At 48.7% G+C, this 22,095-nt stretch overlaps 1 protein-coding gene across 1 annotated transcript in view; it reads right to left on the bottom strand.

Annotated features, from left to right (window-relative positions):
- znf532 (zinc finger protein 532) overlaps nucleotides 1-18,299 on the bottom strand; it is a 35,854-nt gene extending 17,555 nt beyond the window's left edge. The window contains exons 1-2 of the mRNA XM_084325247.1: nucleotides 18,254-18,299; nucleotides 153-2,604 (exon numbers count right to left, since the gene is read on the bottom strand). Coding sequence (XP_084181373.1) covers nucleotides 153-2,576 — 2,424 coding nt within the window. The 5' untranslated portion in view covers nucleotides 2,577-2,604; nucleotides 18,254-18,299. The remainder of the gene's footprint in view (nucleotides 1-152; nucleotides 2,605-18,253) is intronic.
- Between the last annotated feature and the right edge of the window lie 3,796 nt (nucleotides 18,300-22,095).

Here is a 22,095-nt window from a genome sequence, read left to right as displayed (position 1 = left end):
CAAATCAGATGTTATAGCATGTTGACAGAGTATGGTATACAGAAACGTTGTCGACTGGGTTGAATTAGCAATTACGGTAAACAAAATGGAAGTATATTACGTCACGTGCATGCATGTCTTGCAACAAAACACACACTCACACACATACACACCTGCCCACTAGACTCCAATGATTGCTGATAGTGCACGGCTAAAGAGCTCTCATCCTGGAACATCTCATTGCACTCAAAGCACTTGAGGCTGTGCCTGCAGAGTCTGGATGCGCCGTCTTCCAACGTCATAGCCGCCACCGGAGGAGCACTGGATGGGGCGGAGATGACTGCCGTCAGTCGCCCGCCGCTGGCGCCCTTCCCTGGGGCTGTGGAGCCCTGGGCCTGATGGGTGGAGGAGGCGAAGTTCCATGCGGCTGGCGGACGCGACGTGCTTATCATCTGATCCGCGGGAATGGGTTTGAGGATGAGGTGCGAACACTGCATGATCACCCCTCCGTCTTTGTGGCCCCTGGCGTGAGACAGCAGACTGCACTTGTTGTAGAACACCAGGTTCTTGGCACAGTGGTTGCAGGTGACCTCGATCCGCACACTGCGGCGTTCGTGGTGCTGGATCAGGCTCCTCTCCAGGGCGAAGGAGTCCCCGCACTCCAGGCACCTGTAGCCCCGTGAGGGCAGCGAGATGCAGGCCGAGGTCGGGGGAGAGAGGTTAGGCACGTACACTGGGACGGGATTGATGCAACCGAGGACCTTATTGAAGGCCTCCACCACGGAACTCTGAGAACTGGCTAACACTTGAACCCTGGCAACTTTCTTTGGGGCCTGTTGCTTGAGCTGCTGTTGCTGCTTGGCGTGGAGCTCGCAGGCGGCAGAGGACACAGTCTGAGGCAGGAGGTTATTGAGGTTGGTGAGATGGACAGTCTTTGGCACAAGTTTGGCATTAGCCAAACTGGAGGCGGGTACCGTGACAGTCTGCTGCTGGATCGCTTTGGCAGCTTTGAGGATGGCGCTGCTGGCACTCTGCACCGCGGCAGCGGGGATGACTGTCGCTTTGACCGTGGTGTTGTTAACCAACTTCAGGTCGATGACCTGCAAACCCGCCGCCTTGACCGCTGACACCGGGAGGAAGGCCGTCGCCACAGGTTTGACCGTCATCCGCTTGGTGATCTCCACGCATGGACCGCCGGAGGTGGTCACTACTGTGGTGGGAAGAGAGGGTCGCGTGGGAGAGGAGACAATGCCATTGCAGACGGGGGAGGATAGTATTGAGGAGACCATGACAGATGTAGGAATGTTGATATTTTCTACTTTCTTGAGGCCCTCCGGGTCAAACTCCGATAGGACCCGTGTCACGGTATGTTTGATTTGGCCCGATGAGGTCTTGATGGTTTTGATCCGTACCTTGGGGATGACAGGGGTCGTACCCGTGGGCGACGCCGAGGAGCCGTTACCGCTGCTCTCACTGCTGACACTAGAGGGACTGTCAGGCTCTCTAGACAGCAGCCTCTGGGTTACCTCCAGGGCTGACTCCTGTTCCGGTGGCTTCTCTGGAACCCTGGGACTCTCCTTGGCCTCTCTGGGGGACTTCATTTGGGAAGTGATGGGTATTGATTCTCTCTGTGTAGAAGGGGAATCTGAGACCCCAGTGTCCATGGCGCTGGCTTTTTTGGCACTAAGGGCAGCTATGGCAGCTATACAGGAGGAAAGCTTGGCAGAGGACTTGGCTTTGGCCTGGTAGAGACTAGACGTGGTGACAGAACCATGGTCCGAGGGCTTTCCAGCCTCCTTGTGCTCCTCCTGTCTTTGGGGTTTGGGAACAGTCTCTTTGGCTTGCTGCTCAGGCTTCCTTGGTTTAGGGGTGTCATACAGTTTGGTGCTACCCAAAGTGCCAATGTTGTTGTTGTTGTTGTTGTTGTTGTTGTTGTTGTTGTTGTTGTTGTTGTTGTTGTTGTTATTATTTTGATCAGGTTTAGACTGACCAGAATTGCCATTTGCTCTTGGCTTAGAAACATTGTCCCTTGATACGGCTGGTTTTAGAGTCTGCTCTTCTCTCTTAGGACAAGGGGGATTGCCTGTCAAGGGATTTGGAGTGGGCCTAAATAACCGCTGAGTGCTTTGCTTGTCTATGGGATCATCTACATCAATCTTATCATCATCGTCAAACTCCTCAGCACTAGAGATGGGGCTGAACTGGTTGAAGGTAGACGGTGGGTTACTAACTGGTGGAGCTTTCCCTCCATTCTTGGCGTTATGGTTGCTAGGCAATATGGCCGGCAGGAAACCATTGTAAAGTCCATTGCCCATGGCAACAGCGTGGGGGTGAGGGAGGGGCTGTCCCCCACCATGCTCACCGGTGTCCGTGTTACGGATGTTCTTGACAATGACGCTGACGACTCCAACATCAGGTCCCGGCGAGGGGTTGTCGTCCTCCTCCTCATGGGTGGCCATCCCCCCATTGGCTGATTTGTGCCGGCCGCCATGGTCGTCGTGGTGACCGGACTCTATAGCGGTCTTGGGATCCACCATGTCTGGGATGTCGAAGGCCGCCAGCAGGTCATCAAAGTCTGGGGTCTTCATATCTCCCATGGTCCCGTTCCTGGTCTGACGACAGAGCCTGGAGAACACAGTCGCATGGGAGAAGCATTGAGAAATAAATGAATAGGCTATGTCTGTTTCTCAGTATCTTTCATTTGATTAGGTCAATACTCCATATGATACAAGTTCTTGCAGATGCCAACGGCGGACATTCAGTATAGAACAGTAGAAATCAATTTAGGCATATCTTCTGATCTATTGTCAAAACCACTCATTCACAGATACTCCCCAATCGGGTTTGGCCTTTACAACAACAAGTAGAGACATTTCAAAAGGCACACACACACACACTGCTAAAATTATCAAATGTACGCTATCCCTTACTATAGATTTCGGATCGAATGTTAGCTGGAAACAAGATAGCTATAGGGTCTAGTCTGTGATGTCATTGAGACGAGGTGAAATTCCTTTAATCTTATCTGAATGAAACATTACACATTGAATTTGAATGTAAAATACTGTAAACAAAATCATTATTTTGTAAACGTGCATGTTAGTTAAGACACTTTTTCTCTCTTAGTAGATTAAGTAATTTCTCTGTTTCAATGTGATGAAAAACCTAATAGTTAGAAATCTACAGAGTTTTCTTTTCAAACATTTGTTTCTATCATGAGTTATTTAAATGGGAACCGGGAAAACAATGCTGATTTATTTTGCACATAATCTCACACACACACACACACATCCCAAAACTCAAAACAATTTAGCTCATGTTCATGTACTTTGGCAACTATTAAGAGTTAATGAGTTTGAATACGTCGTCCTCCAGTGATGTCATTGGAAAACACAAAATCCTTGTGTTGTGTTAATTAGAACTAAACAAAATGATTTACATGAGAAAATACCATTGTTCTACAGAAGCCGAGAGTGGCCACGTCTTTATTTATTATTTTATTGCTGTTTTCTCATGATAACGGATACATTTATTTCATTATCTCGATATAACAAAGTCCATTTTCTCGTGATAACGACTTATTATTTTGTTATCTCGATATAACAAAGATCGTTTTCTCGTGATAGCGGATTCATTTACAGAAGACTTTTGTTTTGGTGGGATCATAATTATAATAATCCAGATGCATGTGCAGAACTCGGAGATGACTGCGAGCTGGTTCATGTGATCACGCCGTCCTGATTTCAGCCTTCAAGAGCTGCCTGCCACTGGCTGTCTGTTGCTGTACTGAACAACTTACTGAAATAAATTAATCCGTTATCACGAGAAAACAGACGTTGTTATATCGAGATAACGAAATAATGAGTCGTTCACGAGAAAATGGCAATAAAATGATGAATAAAAAGATGTCAACAATAACATTGTAAAAGGACCCAAGTTTATTTCCTGTTGCAATGTTTGCTAAGGCGATAGTAGACAGGAGAGACACTTGGGTCCAAACTGTTCCCTACCAACAGAATTCCACGTATTTATTTATATCTCCATCATTTCATCAAGCTGTAATTGACACAACACAAGGAATCCATGACTTCTGTTGACATCACTGGAGGACATAATATTCAAACTAATGAACCTTCAATAACTGTCAAACAAATCGAATGTGTACAAAACTTGTTGTGAAGGGCCAGATTAACTCTGAGAATCTACGTTTTATTGTTTTATATAACTTGTATATTATTTATATATATAAGCTATATCCCTTTAAGCCTCCGTTTGAATCATAGTAATATTCGCTTTCCTCATTGGATAATGCCCTTGACGTTCGCGGCGCCAAGGACCGCGCCCCTGAGTCAGGTTCAAAGGCGAGTCTGGACAAGTTGGGACATGCCTGGTGCCTGGTTCCAGACAAGAGCTGAGGCTGGGCACTAGAAAGCCCTCTAAGTATATATATCGTGGAAGGCGCAAACAGTAGTGTGTCAGATCTAATGCAGTAACGTGAAGTTCGTCTAAGCAAGCAGTGTACGTCTAAGTAGCAGCTGTATTAAGCAACGTCAAGTTCGACCTAACTTAATGTGAAGTAAAGAGTCGTCATTTAGTGTGAATCGTATTACAGCAGTTCGTTCGGTGTGCAGCATTAACAAGCAGTTCGTTCGTTTAGTAACTAGTGTAAACCTTAGCAAGTGTGTGTGGACTTAGTAATTAGTGCCAGCACACGAGGAGGGCCTAGTCGCAGAACTATTGGACATGTGCATATTGGAACTTACCGCGGCGATATTGTAGAACCATTATTGGTTGGATTATAGTGATTGTGGAACGTACTACCGTGGAGAAGAGCATCGTTAATACCCACTGTCGTTTGGATTTAACTACCTTGAAGATCTTACCTCGGGCTAGCTTCGAGGACGAAGCTGGCTGGCTATCATCATTGCTATCGAGCATTGGATTACAGCTATTACCTTGCTACTGAGCACTTGGATTATAAGGACCGGATCCGTATGAGAACCCCTTTTCTTCAAGTGAACAGACTGAGTATCCATACCTTCTTCCTTCTCCTGGAGCTTACAACTCTGGGAGGATATCACCTGTCTCCAGCGGTACCCTCGTTTGCCCCCCTATATTGCCATCCCACGCCAGGCGGCGTTTGGTCTAGTATACCCAGTTTAGGAATTATTCATTCCCACTGACTTTGCTACTCACTGACTTTCTCATATTCTTCGCCATAAAAGAGCGACCAAGTAATTCCCATTTTGTATATTGCTGCATAATAATAAATACTATAAATGATATTTCCTTGTCACCGTGCCGTCTATTCTGAGTGTCTGCCATATAATAACTGTACTGTCTGGCAAGTAATAATAATAATAAGTAGTAGTGGTTTAATCTATCACAATCTTTAATACAGTCAGGGTTTTGTAACCCCTCAGTTACAATTGGTCCTTCGAACCGGATGGTATCAGTAATGTAACTGAGGGGTACAATTCCCTGACTGTATTGATAAGTATGGTATCATTAAACCACTACCGCTTTATGTACTTTAATTACTGGCCATACAGTACACGATATCTAAGTATGATGAACACTTTCCCACATATGAAATCAGGTCCACACAAAGGTAATAGTCAAATATTTAATATATAGCAAAAGGTACATATAATAATTACTTATTACATTTATGATTTGAATTGAATGCTCTTGTAAGGCAAATGAGTACTCGTATGCAAATCAACACTGAATGTCCAATCTCTGGTTACACAGGAAGCAAGTATACAACATGGCTCTTAGGGGATTATAGCGATGGTCACTTAATGATTATAGCTGGATAATATACTGAAGGGGTCCCGCCGGTTGTAAGCCAGTAGGGGGGGTAGGAGAGCCGTCGGCTGTATCCCGTCTGGTCAACGATTTCCAGGGAGAATTCAGGTACAGAAAACCTTGATCCACAGATGAATACACTTGGGCTCTCTTGTAGACGATAGCTGTAGCTGTCGCTGTCGGTCCACAACGAAGAAGAAGCGAGGCGACCTCAGTCTGGTCTGAGCGCCGTCTCACCTTGGCTCCTCTCGGGGTAAATCCAACACTCACCGGTGTTGGCGATTATCCGCTCCACAAATCAAAGCACCAAAGCAAATAGATATTCCATGCCGTATAGGGCTCAGCAGTCGTCGGGGTAGGTAATCCAATGTGCAGGTCCACTCGTCCTCGCCCAGAACTCCTCGGATGAAAGCACCACGCGTGGTCTGCCCAGCCTGGTTAAGACTCTAGATAACGCGAGGAAACGATGGGGGTGCTGCTCACTTTAGAACTCTAACCGAACGATGCACCATACATAATAGACTATTATTACTTAATAGAAATACGGTGCCAAACTCTGACAATTCAGCTATTAATTCGCACGAGGTCTCACTGCTATTCTAAGGCCAAACAGGCCGTACTACACCGCACGCGGTATCGTGGGGTGAGGCTTCACGTCTTGTTACTTAGTTGGGTAGAAGGGTAAAGGACTAAGAGGAATTCTACATTTCTTGCGCCATATTTATATGCACAGTGGACAAGTAGTGCCGCTCTGCTTTCGGTAGCCGTATTCCTGCGCGGAGCTGAGGCTAGTAAAGGCATGTCTCGTCGGTACCTTTGAACTTGAACGCCAGGGGCTTGTCCCTGGCGCCTGGTCCTTTTGTCCAATAAGAGAATGAACTATTATGGGCTGTAGTAGAATAAAGGGATATTCAGTGTATATGTACAAGGAATATACAAGGGATATCAAACGATATACAAATACTATTAAATATATATCCATAAATAAATATATATATTCGGTTTAATCTGATCCTTCACAACAAGTAATCTTAATCATATTAATAGTGATATGGCCAGCGGCGGACACTCTCCAAACGGCTCTCCCAAACTATCGCGCCCTAGGCGCCAACGTCAGCCCCCTCCACAATTGGAGGACTACGCTTTCGTTTTACCTCCTAGCTTATCTAAAAAGACGTTAAGCACGGATAAAACTAATAGTTTAAGCATGCCCAATCCTATCGACTTGTCGGCCCCACTAGTAGAGACCCCAGCGGGTTCAAACGAAACTGACTTAGCTCACGGGGGGGCGACCCCCCACTCCTCCACCCGGAGCTCCCGGAGATCATCACTACACAGGTCGAGGGCACCATCCCCTCCCCGACCAATCTATCCGGGACCCAGCCAAAGGGAAGATCCCGCCTACGTCGCCGAGAAACTAACTAAGAGACTTCAAGGCCTAGCGGAGGACGAGGGAGGACATCAGGCCCACCAGCACGAACCTATTTCGGACCAGGAGGCACAGTACAGCCCCGACCTCAGCCCCGAGCCGCTGCGTTACGAACCCCCGACCCAACCCAGGGGTGAGTTTAATACACTGTCAGCACCAAGGAGCAGTACCTGGGGGCCCGGCCTCTGGTTCCCACCCAGCACTAACCCACGACCACCCGTACGGGGAGACTCGCCCAGGAGGCCTCTCCCCCTACGCGCATCGGTGTCCCAGCCATCCATGGCATCTTACCTTGGAACACCCACATTCCCAGACTTTACGCGTGAGGACAGAGCACAGTATACTGAACTACGCATGTGTTTAGAGACTATTACAGTATGTCCGAGGTACTTGACGAGTCCTATAAATATGCCATCCTCCTCAAGCACCTTAAAGTACCCAGAGCGCATAACATAGCGCTGGCATATTCGAACTCAAGAACCCCCTATTCTGATGCTCTGGTGGCCCTCGACGCGCGCTATGGACGCATATGGGATTACGTAATTCAAGAAATACGGGATATCGACCGCCTCCCCCCAGCTAAAGACAATAGAGCACTAGATGACCTCTCTATAAAGGTGCAATCCCTTGTAGGGATGCTCGGGTCACAGAGGGAGAAGGGGAGATATGAACTATATGCCAATTCCAACGTGGAGCGGATACTGGAGAAGCTCCCTCCAGCCTGCCAAGAGCGTTTTCGGCGGCAGAGAGACCACCGTGACCCCCACGGCCCAGAACCATCCCTCCTAGACCTTGCTGACTTCCTAGCCAGGGAGGTCAGCAGTCTACGACTAGACACGTTCGCGTGGGGTGGCTCTAACCCTAAAGATGGACCGAGAAGGTTCAATGACAACCGCCGGTCCGTGACCGTGATGCACCAGGCCGAGTCAGTGCCGCGGCACAAGAGCCATAACACCCCCCCCCGCGAAGGGAAAATGGAAGATCGCCTGCCAGTATTGTGACCACAAACATTGGCTATCTCAATGCGACACCTTTAAGAAGTTGACCGCTGACGAAGTGAGTCAGTGGATCAAAGCGAACCGCCGCTGCTTCCGCTGCGCGGGCAGCCACATGGCAGCTGAGTGCCGCCTGAAGAAAAGATGCAGCAAGTGCGACGGCGCCCACCTGGATGTCCTACACGAGAGCAACAAGCGGAGACCCGTACCACAAAGCAGCTCGAGAGCAGATGTCCTATATATAGACCCTGCGAAGAGCGGGAGCTCCCGAGTGCTCCTGAAGGTGGTCCGAGTGCTCTTAAGCTACGGGGACAAGGTCCTGGACACTTACGCCGTCCTCGACGATGGGTCAGAAAAGACTCTCCTCCTCGCTTCCGCCGCAGCCCAGTTGGGCCTGCGGGGTACCGAAGAAACAATGACAATCCGTACTATTCGGCGAGACCTAAAGACCATAAAGGGCGAAAACGTCTCATTCACAATAGCAGCGGTCGAGCAGCCCGAGAAGCGGTACAGCATCACTAATGCATTTACAAGCCATGACATAGGTCTGTCACGCTATAACTACCCCATCCCACAGCTGATGGAGAAGTACGCGCACCTACGCCGACTGCCTATACCGCTCATCGACGGCGCCACACCGACCCTGCTCATAGGCTCCGACCACGCAGACCTCATCGTCCCAACGGACGCGGTCCACATCGGACCCAGAGGCTGCCCATCCGCGGTCAAGACCCGCCTGGGCTGGACGCTCCAAGGCCCTCTCTCCGGGCCTTCCAACCGACCAACGTCCACACGCTGCCTCTACACGAGGGTAAGCGACAACGACACTACCCTCTTGCAGCACGTCGAGAGACTATGGACATTAGACTCGATGCCCTTCAAGAACGAACGGAAACTAGTTCGCTCCAAGGAAGACAAGTACGCCATAGCTCTCCTCGAGCAGAAGACAAAGCGGGTCGAGGTCGACGGAGTGATGAGATACGCAACTCCACTCTTGAGGCGGGAGGGGATGCCCACCCTCCACGCATCAAAAGAAGCGACACAACGCTATCTACAGAACACCGAGCGGCGTCTCGCTAAAGACCCCCCTCAAGCAACGATATACCGCGCTGAGATCGACAAGCTGATCACGGCTGGACATATAAAGAAAATCGACGACCAAGAGGCAGACCAGACGACTGAATCCTGGTACGTGCCCCATCACAAGGTCCACCACAACGGCAAGAACCGCATTGTATTTAACTGCAGTTATCAGATCGGACTACAGAACCTGAATAACTTGCTCCTGCCCGGCCCGACACTCGGCCCCTCCCTCCTCGGCGTACTACTACGTTTCTGCCAGGACAAAGTAGCAATCAGCGGCGACATCAAAGGGATGTTCCTACAAGTGCGACTGATAGAGGAGGACAAGCCCCTGCTGCGGTTCCTGTGGAGAGAGAGGATCGACGATGAACAACCCTCAATATATCAATGGGAGGTCCTCCCCTTCGGCACCACATGCAGTCCATGCTGCGCCACGTTCGCACTACAAAAGCACGTGGCCGAAGACCCTGGAGCCGACGAGGAGGTCAGACACAGCGTGGAAAGGAGTTTCTACGTGGACAACTGCCTACAGAGCGTATCAACGCCAGAAGAAGCGGAAAGCATCTTGCTGAAGCTACGAGCCTCCCTGGTCAAAGGCGGCTTCGACCTTAGGCAATGGGCCAGCAGTGACCCTCACGTACTCCGCAGCCTCCCCCCAGAGACAAAGGCAGCAAGCAGCGAGACCTGGATGGCGACCACCCCAGGTGAAGCACAGGAAATGACATTGGGCCTCGTCTGGCGTTTCAAAACAGACTCGCTCCATTACAAGCACACACCCCTGACCAAGGAGCAGAGAAGGTTGACCCCTCTACCGACCACTCGACGGAGTGTATACAGAACACTCGCAAGCCAATACGACCCGCTGGGGTGTATCCTACCTTACACCACTCGGGCGAAGATGCTGGTGCGAGAACTGTGGGACAAGGAGCAGGGCTGGGACGACCCCATACCCGAGCACCTGGCTTCCACCTGGAGAGAGTGGGAGGGAGAACTCGACTCGCTCCAAGATGTGAACATTCGACGGAGCTACTTCCCACTGTTGGGGAAAATGTGTATATGAACTGAACTAGTTTAATATGGGTCAACTAAGCAGTACTGAAAGACGGTCTGGCTGATGTTCTTAAAACAACTTTGCAGATAGACATTTCGGTACATCACGTCGTGTGCTTTTAATCTTGTACATCATATCGTGTGCTTTAATCTGGTACATCATATCTTAATCTTTTCTCTCTTTCACACACATACATATACACACATCTCACTAATCTTTTCTCTCTTTAATCTTTTCTCTCTTTCACACACATACATATACACACATCTCACTAATCTTTTCTCTCTTTAATCTTTTCTCTCTTTCACACACATACATATACACACATCTCACTAATCTTTTCTCTCTTTAATCTTTTCTCTCTTTCACACACATACATATACACACATCTCACTAATCTTTTCTCTCTTTAATCTTTTCTCTCTTTCACACACATACATATACACACATCTCACTAATCTTTTCTCTCTTTAATCTTTTCTCTCTTTCACACACATACATATACACACATCTCACTAATCTTTTCTCTCTTTAATCTTTTCTCTCTTTCACACACATACATATACACACATCTCACTCAATCGCATCTCTCTTCGATGTTAAATCTATGTGTCATTTTAATGTACGTCATGTCATATCTGATATAATGTGTCACGTCATCTTATCTGTCATGGGGGGGGCAGGGCTGAGAAGGTATTTATGGGACAAGCAGAGGGATTGAGGAGTTAGAGTGTTTTTCTTCAACTGTGGTGACCGTCTGCTGATCCATAGCTTCTGCTGTTAAAACTTTCTTTCATTAAACAAATTGCCTGTTGAAATTGGAAATATCATCTCCTGCTGTGTTAAACAACCATCAGCAACAACATTTGGTGACCCTGAGAGTGGGAGGGAGAACTCGACTCGCTCCAAGATGTGAACATTCGACGGAGCTACTTCCCACCCACAGTGCGGCTGGAGACGTGTCAGATAGACCTGCACGTCTTCAGTGATGCCTCAGAAGTGGCTTACGGATCGGTGGCTTACTTGAGAGCCCGAGAGGAGGGAGGAGAAGTACATACAGCCTTCGTCCTGGCCCGCTCAAGGATAGCTCCCCGCAAGCAGCAATCGATCCCGCGTCTAGAGCTCTGCGCAGCTCTGGTAGGCGCGCAACTCGCCACGCTGATACAAAGCGAACTCACCATAACGGTGCGAAAGACAATCCTGTGGTCAGACTCCATGACTGTGCTCACTTGGATCCAGTCCGATTCTTGTCGATACAAAGTTTTCGTCGGAGTCCGAGTCACCGAGATTCAAGACTTGGTAGGATCAGCGTGTTGGAGATACGTTGACACTAAGCAGAACCCAGCGGATGTCATCACACAGGGGATGTCCTTAGACGACCTCACACGTCTTAACCCTTACAGTGACGGTCCTGAGTTCCTCAAGCTCCCGGAGGAGAAGTGGCGTACCCCCACACCACGGGAGGCGAGTCAAGAGGAGGCAGAGATCAAGAAGTCTATGTTCTGCGGGCTGACGCACGCCCCGGCTCCAACGGACCCGAACCTAGACGACTGCTTAACCCTTGAGAGTGCTCAGAAAAGGACATTCTTGTGGCACCACCCTGAGGTTCCCCCCACCACAGACCTTGACGCATCGAACTACAAAGAGGCCGAACTCCTTCTGCTAAGGAGAGCCCAAAGAGACTCATTCCCAGAAGAACTAGACTGCCTGAAAGGGGACAAGCCAGTCCCCTCAGACAGCCGACTTCTCACTTTGGCCCCAGAGCTCGACACCCAGCACCTCATCAGGGTGGGTGGTCGTTTGAGACGGGCCCCAGACGTGACTGACGATGCTAAGCATCCTATCATCCTCAACAGCCGACACAAGATAACCGAGCTGATCATACAGAAGTACGACGAGGTGGTGCACCACACGGGGGCAGAGAGAGTCTTCGCTGAGATCCGACGACGCTTCTGGATACTCCAAGGGAGAGAAGCAGTACATCGCTTCCAACGGACTTGCCTAACCTGTCGCAAGTGGCGAGCACAGCCCAGTATACCGATGATGGCCTCCCTGCCTCCCTGCCGCCTCCGACTCGGCGAGAGGGCCTTCCACTCCACGGGCGTGGACTGCTTCGGCCCATTCAACGTCAAGAAAGGAAGAGGGACAGAGAAGAGGTGGGGCATTGTGTACAAGTGTATGACCACCCGAGCTGTTCATATAGAAATCCTCCAGACCATGAGTACGGACTCATTCCTCATGTCCTTCCGGAGATTTCAAGCCCGGAGAGGAACCCCGTCTGTGTTGTTGTCCGACCAAGGGACAAACTTCAAAGGAGGAGACAGAGAATTGAGAGAGAGCTTCCTGGCTATGGGTGAAGAACTTAAGACCCGCCTCGCTCCCGCTCAGATCACATTCCAGTTCAACCCCCCGAACGCCCCTCATTTCGGGGGAACCTGGGAAAGAGAAGTCCGTTCTATAAAGACTGCTATGTACACCGTGCTTGGGGCCCAGACCGTGGTGGAGGAAGTCCTGATGACAGTCCTCACGGAGATCGAGGGCGTCTTGAACTCTAAGCCCCTCGGTTACGTCTCAAGTGATGTAGCAGACGTCGACCCAGTCACCCCAAACTATCTCTTGATGGAGCGGCTGGACCCTGCCCTTCCACAGGCGGTGTACAGACATGATGAGATGAACGGCCGGAGAATGTGGAGACACAGCCAAGTATTGGCCGACCAGTTTTGGACCCGTTTCCTCCTCCATTATCTACCATCCCTCCAAGCCCGTCAGAAGTGGGTAAAGGACAGGGACAACCTGAAGGTGGACACAGTCGTCATGATAATAGACCAGTCACTACCCCGAGCTACGTGGCCGGCCGGCCGCGTGAGCAGAGTGATTACTGGTGCCGATGGGAAGGTCAGAGCGGCAGAAGTCATAGTCCAAGGGCGGACTTACACCCGACCTGTGGCGAAGCTGATAGAGTTGCCGGAGATCCCTGACTCCCCTGATGACGACCATGACCCACTGACTTTGTAGATTGCCCTACTCCTCACAACAAGTATGGAGCAGTTGACTGGACCATTAATCTGTCTCCTTTTACTAATTAGGTGCTGACTAATTAGGAGGCGGCTGTTGTGAAGGGCCAGATTAACTCTGAGAATCTACGTTTTATTGTTTTATATAACTTGTATATTATTTATATATATAAGCTATATCCCTTTAAGCCTCCGTTTGAATCATAGTAATATTCGCTTTCCTCATTGGATAATGCCCTTGACGTTCGCGGCGCCAAGGACCGCGCCCCTGAGTCAGGTTCAAAGGCGAGTCTGGACAAGTTGGGACATGCCTGGTGCCGGCGCATTGATTCCAGACAAGAGCTGAGGCTGGGCACTAGAAAGCCCTCTAAGTATATATATCGTGGAAGGCGCAAACAGTAGTGTGTCAGATCTAATGCAGTAACGTGAAGTTCGTCTAAGCAAGCAGTGTACGTCTAAGTAGCAGCTGTATTAAGCAACGTCAAGTTCGACCTAACTTAATGTGAAGTAAAGAGTCGTCATTTAGTGTGAATCCTATTACAGCAGTTTGTTCGGTGTGCAGCATTAACAAGCAGTTCGTTCGTTTAGTAACTAGTGTAAACCTTAGCAAGTGTGTGTGGACTTAGTAATTAGTGCCAGCACACGAGGAGGGCCTAGTCGCAGAACTATTGGACATGTGCATATTGGAACTTACCGCGGCGATATTGTAGAACCATTATTGGTTGGATTATAGTGATTGTGGAACGTACTACCGTGGAGAAGAGCATCGTTAATACCCACTGTCGTTTGGATTTAACTACCTTGAAGATCTTACCTCGGGCTAGCTTCGAGGACGAAGCTGGCTGGCTATCATCATTTCTATCGAGCATTGGATTACAGCTATTACCTTGCTACTGAGCACTTGGATTATAAGGACCGGATCCGTATGAGAACCCCTTTTCTTCAAGTGAAAAGACTGAGTATCCGTACCTTCTTCCTTCTCCTGGAGCTTACAACTCTGGGAGGATATCACCTGTCTCCAGCGGTACCCTCGTTTGCCCCCCTATATTGCCATCCCACGCCAGGCGGCGTTTGGTCTAGTATACCCAGCTTAGGAATTATTCATTCCCACTGACTTTGCTACTCACTGACTTTCTCATATTCTCCGCCATAAAAGAGCGACCAAGTAATTCCCATTTTGTATATTGCTGCATAATAATAAATACTATAAATGATATTTCCTTGTCACCGTGCCGTCTATTCTGAGTGTCTGCCATATAATAACTGTACTGTCTGGCAAGTAATAATAATAATAAGTAGTAGTGGTTTAATCTATCACAATCTTTAATACAGTCAGGGTTTTGTAACCCCTCAGTTACAAAACTGTTTATAGTTTTGGGATATATGTGAGATTATGTGTGCATAATAATACGTCAGCATTTTTATGTGGTGAAGTGTCCCTTTACTCCTGTCTCTGGAGTCATAGGCCCTTTTCAGAGTGGCCATTTTGACACGCCAATGCAGGGTAAACACAGGTGTAATTAATAACATTAATTATGGCCCTGTTCCATTTAGGTGTGTCACAGCCGTTCCAGTAAAGACAACATGCCCTGGCCGGCCTAAATGGAACGGGGCTATAATTAATGTTACTGATTGACATTTATTGTGTTTACCTTGCAATGACATGTCAACACGGTCCCCTGCTGGCCTGGGATCAAATCTCACCAGAACTCTCCTGTGTCTCACTGTCACATCTCCCTCTCAGCGTGTATCAATAATGACAACAAATGTGTGAGGAGGGCTTAAAGTAGCAATATGCAACACAAAATTATATTAGGATATAAGGGTGTTCTCTTGGCTGCAAGTTGAGAACGGGGCGACAGTGGCTAGGGAGGTAGAGCAGTCGTCTGGCAATCCGGAGGTTCCCGGTTCGATTCCCGCTCCTCCCGGGCAGCGTGTCGAAGTGTCCTTCAGCAAGACACTTAACCCCTAATTGCTCCCTATGAGCAGGTTGGCACCTTGCATGGTTGCCGCCACTGTGAGTGTGTGAGTGTGTGAGTGAATGGGTAAAATGTGAGTAATAAATTCTAAAGCGCTTTGGATAAAAGGGCTATATAAAAAAGCAGCCATTTACCAATGGGAGTTTTATAAAAACTCCCTTGAACTTGTGCAACTTAGATTAAGTGGCGATGCAACTTGGCGGTGGGTTCTAGTTCTGGTACAGACGTGTTTATAATGATGAATTCCAATTGGAATAGGATGAAAATTGTGTGTGAGTGGTGAGTGAGTGGGATATTCCTCTTTAAAACAACAATTTACAGTGCTGGTTCTTTAACAATACATTTTTATTTTCTGGTTCCAAACTATTAAACTACAATGAAAGGTTTATGTGGACGTAAAAGCTCAGACAATCATTCATATGGTGCACAAATTAATTATCATCATTACTGTCAATACATTTGACACAGATTTGTGTGAATGAGTAAATGGACTTACTGGTGTATTGGCTGCCTTCTTCCTAGCTTTGGTATAATGTTCTTCATATCCTATGAACTGCCCAGGATTGATTGAGTTTTCCAGGCTCTTGGGAGTGCATTATGTAAAGTCTTGAGGTAGCTACCATAAATTTAAATTCACATTTTGCAAAGCTTTAAAGACCTGCAATTCAATTTGTGGCCACATGGTGTGCCACTCTATCCACGTAAGGCATGTGAAAAGACAAGTCAACCCTGCAAATGCTGCTACACTGCCTTATGATTCATTATGACGTTGACTTTCTCTCTCTCTCCTCTCCCTCTCTCCCTCTCCCCCCCCCTCTCTCTCTCTCTCTCTCTCTCTCTCTCTCTCTCTCTCTCTCTCTCTCTCTCTCTCTCTCTCTCTCTCTCTCCCTCTCTCTCTCTCTCTCTCTCTCTCTCTCTCTCTCTCTCTCTCTCTCTCTCTCTCCTCTCTCTCTCTCTCTCTCTCTCGTCCTCTTCATTCAAATCAAACCTGATCTATTCAGACTCAGCTATGTGCAGCCTATAACAGCTCAATAACTGTGACTCTGCATCCTGTGTAGGCAATAGAACAGCCCTCTCAAGTGTGTATAAAACACAAAACCTGCCTCCGCCCACCAAACCCCCCTTCTCCTCTCTACTGAATCAACCCCTCTCAGGGAGATAGAAAGGTGAAGAGCGGGCTAGTCCACTCCACATGCTGCGTGGGGGGGGGGGGGGGGGGGGGGGGGTATCAAGACACTTAATCTGGACGCTCAGAGAAACTGATTTCCTCTCCAATCGCTACAGGAGTTAGGCTACTGTCATTCATTCTGGAAAAACCATGGCCATGGCAACAGGGAACAAGCGACACGCTTCCATTTTATCTGAACAAAATCTCATGCAGATGACACAATGAGGCGATCCATCTTTGAATGTTTAGATTTTGTGATCGGAAGACAGCGTGATCTGATTACTTCAAAAGGTCACTTCTATGCACACCATTAGCATACTCAGAGGCTACGTTCACACTGCAGGCCGAACGTGGCCCAGATCTGAATATTTTTTTGCTCATAATATGTGACTCAGCAGCACAAGTCACGTGGAATCTGATCTTTTCAGGCCACTTTCATAATGTGGTCCTGAATCAGATACAGGTCTGATTTGTTTGCAACGTGACCTCAGCCTGAACAGTCATGCGACTTTCATACGACGTTTACGTCACTCTAGGTGTGACATTTGTAAAAAAGAAAAATCATTTCTTACGTCCATCTCCTTTATTGTTCATTTGCGCATTGCGGATCTGGAATCTGATATTGGCTACATTTAAAAAATAAATCTAAGCAATAAATCAGAATTGAGCACTAATGCTTGCAGTGTGAACATAGTCTAATTTGCACTGGTTTGCATGTGGTATGGGGGGGGGGTGAATGTGATATGGCATAATAATATTTCAGCTGAATGCAGTCAAGCCTGCGATACAGGTTTATGGAGCAAGGCTTACGCTCGGACTGGATCGGAAGTGAAATAATCTACAAACAGACAGATCGTTCAAGCATTACACTTCATATTTAACTCAAACATGTGACCACACATCCTTTGAACACATTGCGGGTGTCGTTATGAAAGAGAAACACTGTAAATATGTTCCTGCTAATACGCTATACAATACCTCTGAAACAAGCCTATAGTGTGTATTTTGTAGTGATAGTAAGCAGTATAAAGGTGAAATATGATGGCATTGAGATGGGATGGATCTGTGTGTGAGGGGTGAGGGGGGTGGCGTGGGGGGGGGTCACTGTGTGTACGTGCAGCCAGCCCTGTGCTGCTGTTTCATCAAAATGGACGCCAACTGTCTGCTCACACACACACAACCACACACACACACACACACACACACACACACACGCACGCACACACACACACACACACACACACACACACGCACACACACACACGCACGCACACACACACATATACACACACACACATAGAGAAACATCAGCTTTCACAGCGAGACACAACTTGAACCACTTTCAATCCGGACGATGGGGTGGCTATGTCGATGAAGAACAGAACAGATACACAGACAGAGACAGAGATGGTATTTGAGAGAGAGAGAGGGCAGAGGAGAGGAGAGGAGAGGGAGGGAGCGAGCGAGGGGAGAGAAAAAAGATGGCTGCTGAGAGCAAGCTGCAGCAGAGAGGGGGCCTGGAGGAGAGAGAGAGAGAGAGAGAGGAGCTACTGACAGCCATGACACACTGGAGTGAGTGAACACTCAATACAAAATATGAGAAACACACACAAACGCAAAACTCATCACGCCGGCGGTTTAATGAACATGCACCGCAGTAGCAGCCTCGGAGACGCGCGGTGTCCCAGTGAGATGAAGGCTAAATCACCGGTGGAAACATGCAAACGCACCAGGCGCTCCTCACCCTCTTCCCTGTGTGTCTCTCTCTCCAGCCACTAGCCAAACCTTCTTCCCTTCCTTCCTTCCTGAAACAAACAGTCACAATACCACTAACCCGCCCAGAGACATCCACCCCACCCTGCGAGGGGGGGGGGGGGTCCTCTCTTTCTTCCCGACCCGGTAAAGGCCCAGAACACAGGGTCACTCTCAGGTTACATCCAGTGATCTGGTGAGTGGTGTTGGTGGTGGTGGTGGTGATAAGGATCCTTCTTTCTCTGCATCATTAGCAGGCAGGCAGGCAGGCAGACAGACAGACAGACAGACAGACAGACAGACAGACAGACAGACAGACAGACAGACAGACAGACAGACAGACAGACAGACAGACAGACAGACAGACAGACAGACAGACAGACAGACAGACAGACAGACAGACAGACAGACAGACAGACACACACACAGACACACACACACACACACACACACACACACACACACACACACACACACACACACACACACACACACACACACACACACACACACACACACACACACACACACACACACACACACACACACACACACACACACACACACACACACACACACACACACACACACACACACACACACACACACACACACACACACACACACACACACACACACACACACACACACACACACACACACACACACAGACAGATACGGTGTCCTGTGAGTCAGGCTCTGGGCTGCAGACTCACAGACTCCCAGCCAGACACGTCTCCTTATACCCTGGGAACCTTCCCAGAATCTCCCTGCTCCCCTCGCAGCGAGTGGTGCTGCACACAGCACACCCAGATCCTGCCAGCAGCCGGGTCTGTTGCATGTCGGTGCCTGCGCCATAGTGGCCAGGACAGAGCCTCCTTCCTGCAGAAGCCGCCGCCTCCTCCTCCTCCTCCTCCTCCTCCTCCTCCTCCTCCTCCTCCTCCTCCTCCTCCTCCTCCATGTCTGCCATGGAGCAGCCTGGCTGTGCTATCTCTCTCCCTCCGCGGAGCACAGAGACGGCATTGTTCCTGGAGTTCCTCCGTCTGCCTCAAACCGGTTTCAACCAGTTCCGGTCACCCCACATACAGCCCTCTCTGCTGCAGCACGGCCTCAGAAGCACAGAGAGACGGAGAGCGCGTGTGCCCACTTCCCAGGAAACACTGTCAGATCTCGACACCAAAAAACACCAGATTATACCATCACACGGAGTGAGGTGAGTGTACTGTACTGTATGACACGAGGTGTTTGCAGATCTGTGGGAAGCACATGGGTTAAAGGAGATCCTCGTTCTAAACTAATCTAGTATCCAGGTCGTTAGCCCTTTCCATAAACAACCTGGATGCAATGGAAACAAAACAACCCACTCCGCTGTGGAGAGAGACGGCAGGTGAGGAGGAAGGCAGAGGCGCCGTGACGTGAATACAGACCACGAAAACAGGAAGGGGAAAGAGTCAAATCACAAAGTAAAACCATCTACACAAGATGGACGATTCAAGTACAATGACACGCAAGCAACTGCAAAACCTGAAAGTAGCGGGGATTCACGGTCAACTTACTACACAACCCTCGAGGCAAAGGGGGAGAGGAAGAAGGCAAGCAGCCATGATGATTAGTTGGCAGAAAACCAGCTCTCTCCCCCTGTGCTGAACTGGTCTGAAGGACGTCACTCCCATCTAGTCTCTTGACCCCGGCGCTGATCTTTGTCAATTAAAAGATGCCATGATATATAATACAGGCTGCCCCAGGCAACACTGTCATATGAAAACGAACACTTTGACACAGTCATGCTCAGGTAATGCATGCCCCCCCCCTCCCCATCATGCACTCTCACCCCACATACACCACCACTACACACAGGCTCATGCACATACACAGGGAATAGGAAACGATGTCATACCCTTGTCAGTTTTTTCCACTATGAGAGACTGTGAGAGAGAGAGAGATCTTCCTGTAGAGGCCTCGGTCACCGCCTGCCTCGCTCAGCCCCGACCACTCCAGCCCCCATCCTCCTCCTCCTCTCCCCCCTCCTCCTCCTCCTCTCTCCTCTTCCTACTCCTCTTGTGGGTCAGTCCCAGATCCCGGTCCCGGCGCAGGCCTCGTCCCTCCCGCAGCGCTGCCACCGCGGCCGTACACATGAGGGACGGACGGGAAGGGAGAAGGGGGCAGCCGTCTTCGGCAGGCGAATCAGGCCTTTTGTGTATGTATGTACGGGGGGGGGGGGTGGATGGAGGGGGGTTTGAGAAGGGACTCTCCACTCTGGCTCTGGAGCGGCAGCAGCTGGTGCAGGGAGAAGAGAGGGAGAGAGAGAGAGAGAGAGAGAGAGAGAGAGAGAGAGAGAGAGAGAGAGAGAGAGAGAGAGGTGGGGGTAGGCAGACAGGGAGAGAAGAGGAAATGAGAGATGAGAGATGAGAGAGGGGCATAAGAAGGAACCGATGAATGTGTACAACAATTTAGGTGGAGGATATGTGTGTGTGTGTGTGTGTGGGGGGGGGGGCGTTAACATCTAGTACAGGATTGTGCTGATAGTGAGGCCTGATGGAGCCAATGTTTTAGGCCTCAGATTGGGCCCAACAGTATAGGACTGGACAGAGGGATAAAAGCTAGTGTTTATGCTGTTAGGTCAGAATTAAACAAATGAAAAATAGCCAGATATAATTTTAATAGGAATCCTTCTGCCTGTTCAGGTCAACTGTACAAGAACAACACACGTGTGCATCATCAGACCAAAAGTATAGACGAATCAGCCTGGTTGTGTATATGGTTAAACATTTCTTTACAGTATTATAAATCTTAGGCTACGCCATTTAAACGTGCATGGATATACACCACATCTAAGCTATTATGGCAAACACAGTCCTAAGGGCATCTTATTCCAGCATTATGCACCCCGACATGTTAGCCTATTATAGTCCTGCAAAGAAGCAACCAAATAACATAATAACAAGATGAGCTAAAAGTGCCGAGTATAGATCAGTGTCAGAGATACAGTAAGTTTTCCTCTTCCTGTTCAGACCTTAGGCTTGTGTGTATAATATTTTATATACCATTTACCATTCTCTGTATAGCAAAAACAAAGCAAGCATTATGTTATCTACCTACCTGGGACTGTGGTGACAGACCTTCAGCAGAATGAGGCTGAGTGTCAACCTACTGGGCTGCCATCACTTCCTTGCTCCTTGACAGATCTGACCAGACAAAGAAGCAGCTCTGTCATAGGCAACCATGAATACTGCAGTAAGGATCAAAGTAACTAAGCCAGAGGCATATGCCAGATTTATTTATCAGACAGGGCAAATGCATCTCATACACTGCAATGCTATTGCCGGATGGTGTAGATGTGCATTTTAGTGTAAAAGGCCCTCATAGTCGCTCCTAGCTCTCTCTGCTCTCCGGTGTGACAGATTGAGAATAGAGGAGACAGAGAGGAGACACAGAGGGTGCCCACCCACCCACCCCTCACATTATGCGGAGTCACGTGACGCCACATTATTTTCCCGACTTCCTATAATAATGCTGTGCAGCTCGTCACGTCGAAAATAAAAACGCAAATTAGATCTATACTGACGCCAAATCCCCGTTTTATATAGGCGAAACTGTAGTGTAGAACGATGGTTGTAGTTTTAACTTGGTCGTCTGCGTCTCAAACGCAACGTTGGTGACCATTTTGATGGCGTTAAAGGGTGTTTTTCTTCATTCCCTAGAAGTTATGCATGCTGACTGTCATCCTCTCTGTGCGCCTTCTAGCTGAAGACGGTCGATATATGAGATCGTCGATCTGTGAGAAATGTAAACAAGCACAGGGCCATGCTCGTGTAGAATGTTGATGATCGATTT

The sequence above is a fragment of the Notolepis coatsorum genome (genome assembly GCF_963971535.1).
Source record: "Notolepis coatsorum genome assembly, chromosome: 11".
Classification (NCBI taxonomy): Eukaryota; Metazoa; Chordata; class Actinopteri; order Aulopiformes; family Paralepididae; genus Notolepis; species Notolepis coatsorum.
Note: the sequence above shows the minus strand (reverse complement) of the source record. Positions and strands in the feature narration are given on the sequence as shown.